The following is a 12,187-nucleotide window of genomic DNA, read 5'->3' on the forward strand; positions in this document are numbered from 1 at the left end:
ATGTCACAACCAATTCAACAAAAGGCTGTTTGGTTTTAAAAGATGTTCGCTACTCTTTTTAAAATAACTAGCTTAAAAAAAATGTTATAATTAATTGATGGAAGCGGTAACTTTTCAATTTCAGTCCGCATCTGGTGTAAACATTAATAAGATGCGTTAGTAGTAAGCCATGAGTTTTATGCGCCAAATAAGAGTTTCAACTTCAAATCCCAAAAACCATTGCACCAGTTTAAAATTACCTTTTATTTTCTCATTTTAGGCACATTAATGTGTTGGAACCATGAGTGGTCTAACTGAGGTAATGTTGCTAACAGTTTACTTCTAATAATATATCAAATTATGATGGCATATACACATTGTTGTTTTCTTCAATGATGAATATGTACAAGAACAGAGTTAGTCCCTGCGTCGAGTAATATTTTAGATGCAATTAACATGCTATGTAATTATTAGAAATTCTTCAAATTGGGACTCGAACAGCTGTTAGAGCAAATTGGATAGGGCAAATTCAGCTTAATCAGGGCAATAAGGTTGTTATAAGACATATCAATACATGATGTGAAATCAATACTGAAACACAGAGGCAAATAATGTACTCATATAAAACTAACACATTGTGTTATATTATATATAACTTACAATTTCATTTGATATTTCCAAGATATGGTTTCAAATATTCAGAACAATTTCATTATTTAATTGTTTTTTTAAATATTGGCATGAACTGTGTACCATATAATTCTTTGTTTGGACGTAAATAACACTCAATGCATGGTATTATTAGAAGCTTGGTTGTCTCTTTAACATTGTACATTAATTATTTCACCGTAACATACACACATATATATATAAACGAGTCTAAATTGAAAAATACGTTCAAACCTATGATTGCGTTGGGTAAAAACCGCATTTTTTATACGTGTACATGTAAAACAAATTGTGTTGTAGAAGGGTATAAAACAGCACAAACAACATTTTACAACAGAAAAAAAAAATGAAAAAGTGTATTTAAACAAAACGCATTTGACTAACAGGCCGAACAACTGATGTTCTTTAACCCTGCTGACTGCCATTGGCGATTGCTAAATAAAATTTATCACAAGATGTAACGAAATGAATCTTAATATAAATTTAATACTAAACAGAAAAAAAAAACAACATAACTTATGCATGTTGTGGCCACGATGTTATGCCACAAACATACGGTGTCAATTTTAGTCGAAAGTATAGTAAATCCGGATTTCGACAATAAATGTCTCTTCATTGATGTTAGGGATCGAAACGGTATTTGGAAGGCCATATACAAAGAACCCTCATTTTTAGAAAAAAAGTACCCTCATTTTTAGATAAACTCTTGAATTTTTAGAGTCAATATAGGATGAACGGATCATATAAACCGGAGGGAAAATGTGATACAAGCCCAAAAAAAAATAAAAAATAAATAAACGAGTCTAAATTGAAAACTACTTTCAAACCTATGATTGCGTTGGATAACAACCACATTTTTTTTACGTGTGCATGTTAAACAAATTTTGTTGTAGAAGGGTCTAAAAACAGCACAAACAACATTTTCCAAAAGACCAAAAAAGTGAAAAGTATATTTAAACAAATATATATATCATTTATACAAACGGATCGAAATAATACTATTTGAAGTTCAAGACTAGCAATTTCACGATGGAAATGAAATTCAATTTTAAAGTACAGGGGCGAAATATACCAGAGGGATGTTCAAACTCATACATTTATGATCTTGTACAAATTGCTTATAGAAAAGTCATGGTTGGCAATATTGCTATTTGTTATTTAATAAATGTTACTGTCCTTTTAATTTGTTCTTTAATTCAGGAATGGTTTTGTTCTGAAACTCAATTGTAGAATAGCTATTTTTCTAGCCTATGGGAAAGTTATTTTTTGTTACAATCAATACGGCATCAACATTTCTTTTTCATAATGCTGTGATATTTCCAAAAACAGTAATTCTTTGTGATATTGAGGTGAGAGCGTTTTTTTTTTAATATTAAATAAATAATTGGTTACCAAGTTTTAATACTTGTATAAATCGTGTCTGTCTAGTTGTTTTGCCTCACATATGAAGCAAGGGTGGAATCCATGTTGGATTTTCAGTGAAAAGAATATGACGTTCTGAATGTCTATTTGCAAATAGCATGTACACATCAAGTGCTTAGATATAAAATCGGCTACTAAACATTACGACCTCAACCGAATTGCTTGTTGAAACATATTTTCTAGTTTGAAAATGACAAATGGAAAAGACACAAGTTTCACAAATTAAAGTAATTAGAACGAACAAATTCAATGACTATTGACAGAAATGACACCTTAAACCATTCAGTTATTATTTTGATTTGCTAAGTCGAAAAACTGTAGATAGGCCAGAAGTTTTGAATTTAATAAGTTGTTTATATTAGTATATTTGTTTAGGGGCCAGCTGAAGGACGACGAACTCCTCGCTGCATTGGAGACTTATTGATGACCTTCTGCTGCTGTCTGTTATATGATAGGGTTGTTGTCTCTTTGACACAATCCCAATTTCCATTCTCAATCTATTTTTAATGTTAAAATACAAATATTTCCACATTTTTGTTTTGTTGTAAAAACTATTGTATTTTTAAATAAATATTTTTTTTTATAGAAAATGGTTCCATTTGCAAAAGTTATTTCGAAATGCAGTAGCAGTTACTTAAAGGCATATAAAGAATGATAAGTGTAGACATATATTTTGCTCTGACACTTTATAACATTCACTCTTAAAATCAGGGAAATATTTATCTTTATCACATCAGATAAAAAAATGTCATGAGAAAATGTTTTACGGATGATATATATGTGGCATACACGTTTGTGAATCTTATGCCCCATAAATTTACATGATTTTATATTACCTTAGCCGTGTTTTGCACAATTTTTTGGAATTTTGATTCCACAATGCTCTTCAACTTTTTACTTGTTTGGATTTATAAATATTTTGATATGAGCGTCACTGATGAGTCTAATGTAGACGATACGTGCGTCTGGCGTACTAAACTATAATCCTAGTACCTTTGATAACTATGAGAAAGTATAAGGTGCCATATAGGTGACAATAAATCTTTTTATTATAAACTTAGAAGTAAATACAGATAAATTGTCTGTGTAATACAATCAATGGCAAGCGTGCTGTATCAGCCACCCGTGATGATATCGCTTTCAGCACGGTTGCAAAAGCTTTATCACCCCTTTTATCTTTATGACGTCACGTCATCGATTGCAGTCACTGTTGCAAAGACTTTATTATCAAAACCCTAATCTGTATGACGTCATTTCTAACCTCCTTATCTGTATGACGTCATGTCACATTAAAAAAAAACCATCTACTTGAGGTGTATGTATATAATAAAGTGTAAATAATATGTCTTTTTCAATATCACACACCGTATTAACCCTTAATCAACATAATCCCTCGAGCAGAGCTCTTGGGATGATAGTGTTGTCTCGGGTTGATACGGATGCGATATTGAAAACGCCATATGATATTGTCTATATATATTATAAAAGGAGCAATTTTATGAAGATTATGTATACTTCTGATTGGTCGCAATGTGCAGTCGTCGATATTTTGTATATATAAATACTTTGTGCACCCTGCTTTATACCAAAGGCAAATTTGTATGTTTTCATAAGCCATAAAGGACCTGGAAAGTTTTTGCTTAGCTGTGACGAGACACGTATTTCGTATTTCTAAGTGTAGAAATGATAGGAAAATAAGCACAAATCGCTTTAAAATTGTTTTCCTCCGCTTCATAACAGCTATTCCCTGCCAAACAAAAAGGACAGCCCATACGTGGCGTTCATCATGATGAATTTCAACATTAAATAAATTCCTGAAATAGATCATATCATTTCAAGAAACTTTGTCGGGCTGTCCATTATTTACAAGTCGACAACACTAGTAACAAACTAAAAAGAGGTGCATTCATAAATGATAAAATGTAGTTACAAATTTGCATTCGTTGATAATCATGAAAGGTATCATGCTTATAATTTGATACTCCAGACGTGCTTTGGTCTAGCTAAGACTCATTAGTGATGCTCAGATTAAAATAGTAAGAATGCGAGTACAAAATTGCAAACCATATATTGAGAACCCCAAATTCCTACACGTTGTTACAAAAAACGGATAAAGTTATCTACGCATGGGATAAAAAAAATCTGTAGTATTTCTAATAATTTATAATTTTGCAAACAGTAAATTTATAAAAATGATCATGAATTACTCTATTTTTTTCAATAATGGACCTTTACGGATTTTAAAATTTCATACAATAATTATACAATGATTTTTGTCAATGACATAATTATAAAAGATTCGCAACAAATGAACACTGCATAGATATTGCATTGACATTAACGAGAAAGGCAAAACTATATATTTTCATTAGCCCTAAAGGACCCAGGAAGTTTCTGCTAATTTGTGACGGGACACGTACTCCTATGTGTAGAATTGGTAGGAAAATAAGTACAAATTGCGTTTAGTAAAAACTTGGGAACGTATATTTATTTTACAAACAAACTCTCCTTATAATTTTCATTTCTTTTAGAAATGTTTAGTTCTAACAATTACCCTTTGAAAGTCTATTTTACGAAAAAAGCCACTTTTCTCTTCTCGTAATTGTGGAACTTATTTTTTCTTTGCAATCTGAAAGAGGTATAAGAATATCATTTTCGATCTTCCTTATACATTTTCCCTCACGACATTGAAAAAATTCACCGAAGGATAAAATAGTGGTCTATTTATAGTTTTAATTTGAAATTCATCCTTGTTGTAAATATTTTGTTGTCATTGAATTGTTTTTGTCTATTTTTAGTTTTTTTCCCCTCTTTTTCGAAATGTTAAATTGCTCTCTACCTAAAAGACGAAACTATTTACCTTGCTTTTGTGATATGCTGGAAATAGACAATGATTAGATTCTTTACATGGAATAAATTATATGGTACTAACAATTCTTAAAAAAAAGAAATGTTGATACTTGATCTCACTTTCTCCACTTCATAACCGCCATCTCGAATCAAACATAGCGGACATCCTACTCGATGCGTTCTACATGTTTATATTGAACATTTCAACTAATTCTTGATACTAGTATTGATCATTATATTTATAGAAACTTCATCGGGCTGTCCATGATGCTCACGTCGACGAAATAAAGAATTTACTTGAAAGAGGTGCTTCTGTAAATGGTAAATTTAAGGTGAGTTAACACTATGCATTCGTTAGAAATAATGAGAGGTACTTTGTTTATAATTTGATACGCCAGACGAGCGTTTTGCATATAGAAGACTCATCAGTGATGCTCAGATCAAAGTAGTAAGAAAGCCAAGTAGGCATAAAACTGAAGAACATTGAGAAACCAAAAATTCCGAAAGGCTGTGCCTAAAACAGCTACGGTAATCTATATGGAAAAGAAAATCATCAGTTTTTTTTTATATCTCATACTTTTTCAAACCGATTATTTTAAAATACCTTAATATTGAAATTCATATCAACGACAAATTGCTGACTGCTAGGCTGGTGGTACCTTGGGAGTAGAAACGTCCATCAGCAGATGTATGTATTTGTGGTGTAAGTTAGTTATTTCGAGTAATATGGTAGATGCCCTTAATTGAGGTGATATTTTCATGATTGCACAAGTTAATTTTATGTTCTAATTCATAACTTCAAGCGAACATTAATTATTTACGAAATAAACTCAACACCTTTGTATGGGATCAGCTCGCCTGACAGTGTGCAGCAAAGCCTTAATTTTATTAAAGACAAATGCAGCGTAAAAAATGTTCATCAGTGTTACTGTCTGCCTAGGCCGCTGCAGGTAACAAACACAAAAACCAATCTACAAAAATAAAAACAATTTTCATTATGTACGAAAATACATTTTATGAATCAAATAAAGATTCTGTTCTTACACACATTATTATTCACATTTATAAAAAATAACACAAATAAAATACATTAAGTTGGGTGGGAGGGTGGGAAACTTTACTGCACCAAAAGCGAACCTCGAATGACAATATCTTTAATATACAAAACCGTCAAAAGTATAGCACGAAATATTTGAAATGACCTTATTCAAATATTATGGTCAGTTCTAACTCGACCAATGAAAAACATTTAACCTATTATATACTTTCAAACACGTGTAATTTTATAAACAAATACACGTGGTAATGTTTACATGTACATACCGGTGTACATAACTTTAATAAATATATTTCTCCATGATAACATTTACGTTTTTGCAACTAGTTTATCGGCAATGGTTATTATTAGAAAATGTAATTCATACGGTATAACACATCTTCAATTTTTACGAAAAGGTAATTTGCTGTGACCGGAAATGTAGAAACTTATCGATCCTCTTAATAAACTTATTATAAATTTACCAATTCAACACCATACGATTTTTAATAAAAATATTTTACTGTTATTAATTTTGATTTTGGTATCAATAAATTAAAGGCAAACTAAATATGTTTGTTGTGTAGAAAAGACAATGCCTTATTTATTCAATAACGGACACAAAAACACTTCATTTTGTTACCAAAATATTGTGTTTAGACAAAAACATTTTTATTCATACAAAACAAAGTCATTTTTTGTTCGTTTTAATGACAATGTTATCATAAACTATTTTCCAATATTATTTTACAATTATTTTTATCATATTCCATCCGAAATAAGAGGCTGATTTTTCAAGTTAAAAAAAATCAAGGTATTGCAATACTTTTTTCCATGTGTTTATGATAATTAACTTGCAAGCATAGGATAACACCTCTATAAATTTGACTGCAGTTTAACATATACATTAGACATAACATATATATATATATATAAAATATGCAATCGATTAACTTAGCTGTATTTGGCAAATCTTTTGAGAATTTTTTGTCATCAATGCTTTTTTACTTCGTAATTTATTTTTGCTTTTTAACAATGTCACTTCTGAGTTTACTTAAGAATTGAATGCTTCTTTTTGTAAATTTATTGGGTGGTAAAAGCGTTGACCGAAGTACATTTTGTATGTGCACTTTATTGTGGGACCTCGTGTCATCATGCATAATAAATGTTATTGTCTGATGCAATTGTTTACGGAATAACATGTGATGTGCAGTTAGCCAATCAGAATAACGTATTATAATGAAACTTACATCTAATGTAATTATTGATGCATACTGATAGATAGAGTAAGTTGTATATAAATAATGTGTTTTTGAATTCAAAATATATAACGATAAACTAAAAAAGCTTTAGATTCAAAGTTTGGGATTCTAATTAAAAACTCTGGCTTAGAACTTTTTTTTCATTTTTTAAGTATATATCTATCTTCAGTGGTCAATAACAATACAATATAAACATTGATTAGCAATCAAAGTTATTAAAATTTTGACAGTGCTCATGAGCTTGTTCAAACTATAATAATGGACAGTTTATCAAAAACATGAAACTCATCTTCTTTATCATTATGTGAACGAAATTTACAAGCTATTCGTTACCTATCAATAGTTTTTGTATGTTCTCCTTTTTCAACATGTGTTTGGTTCGCACTTACACAAATGTATGCAAAAAATGCATACTATGTGTCTTTATTTAAAACTTGGAATATCAGAAAAGTTTGCCATTGGGAAAATCATTTCATGATACATCCGGTAACACAATATTTATCATGGTTACAGAACACCATAACTTATCTTCTTCAACAAAGGTTAATAACATTCCATATAATTTTCTTTTTATCAATTGCATATTATTTAGTAGCTGTATAATTATGTGTATTGTGTATAAACAAACCTTATCACTTAAATGATATATACTAACGTTAATGATCGCGAGGCTTGGATAAGGTATCGATACTTAAGGATGTCTGCTTGTCATGTTTTGGAATTTTGTCAGATTTTCGGAATCTTCTGGTTTTATCCATTTGAATGCCTTAAAAAAAATCCTCACGAACCCCCATTTATCTTTTTATAAATCTTTTACATGTATTGTTATAAGTAATTTGTAAAAGTGTTATAAAATTTTATTTATTTTTTAATAGTATTTAAGAACTTTAAATGGTCAACGATAAAGCTATGAAAAATCAAGAGAGAACATTTTCCCGCCAAAATTTCAATGGCTAATATCTCGAAAACATGCACATTGACTCCTATTTTTGTTTTGCTTTTTTGATTCCTCATTTGATTCATTATCAATAAATACTAGTTTTATGAAAAGTTATTTATTTTGAAACTGAGCAGCGAACATCCTTAATGTCTTTTTTACAAATGTAAAATTTAAATCCAATTATATACCGTTCTACTTTCAAGTCCATCCCATGTTCTTCATGTGTTGGATGTATGCATAGCATTATGCTGACCAGAGTTTTGATTTCAATTTTTTGTTTATACATATTATTAGCACTCCTGTTCTCTCTTTTACGATAATCAAAAGTCTTTTTTAGTTTATTTGTGGTAGGGTTTGACAATTCATCTTCTAGATAAACTATCACCTTCTTATAATTTTGATGTATTTAATATTAAAGGGAGAAACTGCTCTGCATGTAGCAGCAACACATGGAAATGTTGAAGTTGCAGATCTTTTGATCAGAAACAGAGCTGATATAAATGCTATTAAATACAATGTAAGTAATTACTGTTTTGAAATAGAAATTAACATTTATGCATTTGATCTGTATATTTTACAAAACTACTTATTATTGTTAATATGAACCTGGTTGTAAATCAGTACATTTTTTCACTTCTTAGTTCAAATATAATGTCATATTAGATTTAATAGTCGATATTCCTTGTTACAATAATTTGTTTATTTCAAATAAGATTGCAATTATTTAGTACCGCTTTTCTTTAGGAATCTTCCCTTTGGTTGCGGTAAGTGCAGAAGAAACCATAAAAACTATTCGAAATTTAATATCAGCTGAAGGTATGATCCGATTTCGCAATATGTTTTTTTTTTATAACGTGGTAAGTTAACCGTATTATGTCTTGTCGTACATGTTTTTGAAGCTATGTTTTGTTTTTTTCTCCATCGGTTTAAACTACATAGTACACCTGCCGCAATTATTGTATCTCAACATTGCATGAACTGCACCAATTTAATGTTCCAGATGAACATTAAATCTCTCTTTTGTCATTACTTGTGCTGTATGAAAAGGACCAAGTTTTCTGACATGGAAAACACTTAAGACCGGACTAATCATATAAAGTGTTATCTATCATATAATACTGTCTCATATTCTAGAAATTATAGAACTTATATAAATAATTAGTCTACATGAATTTTACTTGTTTATATGTGTAAAGGTCTTCTACCACAGACTGTATTAATGTTTATAATTCATGTTTTATAGGCTGACTATATTTATATGTGAATCCTAAAGTCTCAATTTTATGAAATGTCTATATTATGGCTTTAAGTTTAAGGAAACCTTATATGGCTTGACAAGGCCCAGTTGATAATAACATTTAATTAAAATGTTGCATCAAACACATTTTTCTTAAGCTTATCCTGGAAATTTATCAATTAAGATGCATTGAGTATTAACTTTTTTAATATAAAATACAAAATCAATTTACCACAAATGCATAATACATTTCCAGTACAAGAAAGGCATCATATATTATCGGGACATTCAAACTCACAACTTAACAATAAACAAGTGTTATTGATTCAAGTGACACTAATTAGTCTTTTGTAGACCATTAGGACATCTTGTGCAAATACAAAATATTGATCCTGTAATGTTTGATGAGTTTTTGTAAATTCACAGATATGACTTTATTTCACGAAGCTGCGGCCAATATAAATGTTATAATAATCAGAAACAAAGTGGAAGTGAATGGTTATCGAATTAATGTGTAAACAATCTTCATGCAATCTTTCACTCTGTACAGTGATGCCGACATTTTTTACGGTTTTCAGTCCAGTCAATTGTTGTTATCACATTTGATTGCTTTATTTAAGGAACAGACTCCCCTTCACACAGCAGCGAACACAGGAAATGTTCAAATGACAGAACTTTTGATCAGGAATGGAGCGGATTTAAATACTACTGATTTGCATGTAAGCAACAACATTTGTAAAATAGAAACTTATTTGAAACAAAGAGTATTTTTCCTGTGTTGTTACACAGAAATTCTTGAAATGGTCTTAAGTTCTCCTTTTTTTCCAATTTCATAGACAATTTATGACTGATTCACATATAGACGTTTTCTTTCATGTTGTCGAAAATTCTCGTTCATAAAACTGTAGAACAGTGGTATGCTCGATGCATCCGATAGCATATGGAGATGCCATATTCTTAAAAGTATATATGTCAGGCACCTCTCGATTTCTTTGTCAATACAAAGTTCAACAGCGAAATATACAGTTATCTTAACGGAATAAAGTTGCAACGCTATATCAGGCGACGTACAAAGTTAACCCTCATCACAACCTAAGGAGTAGGTTCGGGTACACAAGTGTAAATAAAAAAAGCAGTTACATGACCATACGACTCAATAGAGATTTCCAATAAAATGACTTTACTCGACATAACCGACCTTACTCAACGTATTTCGTCCTACTGCATTGAAGCCTGACTGAGGGGAGCATACACTGCATGCATGTTTTGCCCTTTGAACACGCATTGTTGCTGGAATATGCCTTCAGTAAAAATCAACCACAACTATTTTTTTTTACTCTTTAAATATTTTGTCATGCAATTTTGAATGATTTTATTACTGTAACATAAATACTATAATGGAACAAGTACATTACCAACTTGTAATCAAACACACCAATCATTTCTTGTCATTTCACTTGATCCATATCTTAGTTCTTCTCACATTATGAATTTAAAAAACTACCAAGACGACATTTATCATACAAATATTAAAATAACGAATTCCGAAGCGAGAAGGTTGCCTTTTTGTTGTTGAAAAAGATTTAACGTTTAAAGTAAATTCCAACACACCCGAATGTAAAAGGTGTACTTGACTTGTAAAACAAAATAATATTTTTCTATAATTTAATTGAAGATAATTTTTCGTCTTTAACTATATTAAATTATGGGCGAGGTTTTTCTTTAAATATACCTAAACTTGCATCCAAGGATATCGGGGTAGAGGGCGTACTTCCCCTTTTCGATCGATAAATAAGAAATTAAATATTGTAAAACATTAAAAATCGAAAAGAAGAATCTATCTGATAACGACACACAAAATCAATACAAATATCAAATAATAAGTTCATTTAATTTTGCAATTATATCTGAAAATCAACGTCATTGTCAAAACCATGAAAGACAACTCCAATGAATCGTATGATAGGTAAAGATACGTATATATATACGTGGTCTTATGACAGTGAAGTTTAGGCGGGAATCTGAAGAATCACGTGATATATAAAAATCATGATTTCTTTCGTTTTATATCATCTTAGAAATATTTGATATTGATTAAATTTATTATGAATGGGTTTCCTAATTTATGAATACTTAGTCAAAACTTGAGTAACGCATTTTACAAAATTAATTGGTAGGCAATAACCGGTCCCGTTACGTGCGTACGTCGAGTTGGGTACGTATGTCATTTTATTGGAAATCTCTTATATAACTTTATACAACATTGAAAGTTAATCAAAGGTTAATAGAAAAATATAAAGGATGAAACACAATTAACATAGTAATTGAAACTAAATGTAACATGCATACGGAACGCCACAGATTTTTCTGTGGAACTCTGATATAACGTTCTGTTGTTCTATTATTTCTTAATAATAGTTTGTCTTTACATAATAAGGTTTTGACATTACGTAATGCTGTTCTGATTTAACTCAATATGGAATTGTCTTTACATAATGATATTTCGATATTACATGATATGGTTTCGTATTGACTTAATAGAGGTAACCGGTGAGAGCACGAACCGACGAATAATGACGAACGAACGTATTAGGAGCAGTGATTTTCATATTGGTTAAAATTTATTAAAATCGAATAATGTCCTAAAATATCACTGACACCTCACAAAGTTCCCTTTATTAGAAAACAACGATACAATACGAGCTTTCAAGTATAAGGATGGATATATAAGACTAAGTATTTTATATACCGGAAGTGCCTAAGTACGGATCAGAACGAAGCAGTACGTATAA

General features: G+C 30.3%; 1 protein-coding gene across 1 annotated transcript in view; it reads left to right on the forward strand.

Annotated features, from left to right (window-relative positions):
- The first annotated feature begins 280 nt into the window (after positions 1 to 280).
- The window catches only part of LOC134717605 (serine/threonine-protein phosphatase 6 regulatory ankyrin repeat subunit B-like), a 55,399-nt gene continuing 43,492 nt past the window's right edge, over positions 281 to 12,187 (forward strand). The window contains exons 1-4 of the mRNA XM_063580099.1: positions 281 to 298; positions 5,166 to 5,252; positions 8,577 to 8,675; positions 10,016 to 10,114. Of these exons, the coding sequence (XP_063436169.1) occupies positions 281 to 298; positions 5,166 to 5,252; positions 8,577 to 8,675; positions 10,016 to 10,114 (303 nt within the window). The remainder of the gene's footprint in view (positions 299 to 5,165; positions 5,253 to 8,576; positions 8,676 to 10,015; positions 10,115 to 12,187) is intronic.

This window comes from Mytilus trossulus, chromosome 5, assembly GCF_036588685.1.
Source record: "Mytilus trossulus isolate FHL-02 chromosome 5, PNRI_Mtr1.1.1.hap1, whole genome shotgun sequence".
NCBI classification, from domain to species: domain Eukaryota; kingdom Metazoa; phylum Mollusca; class Bivalvia; order Mytilida; family Mytilidae; genus Mytilus; species Mytilus trossulus.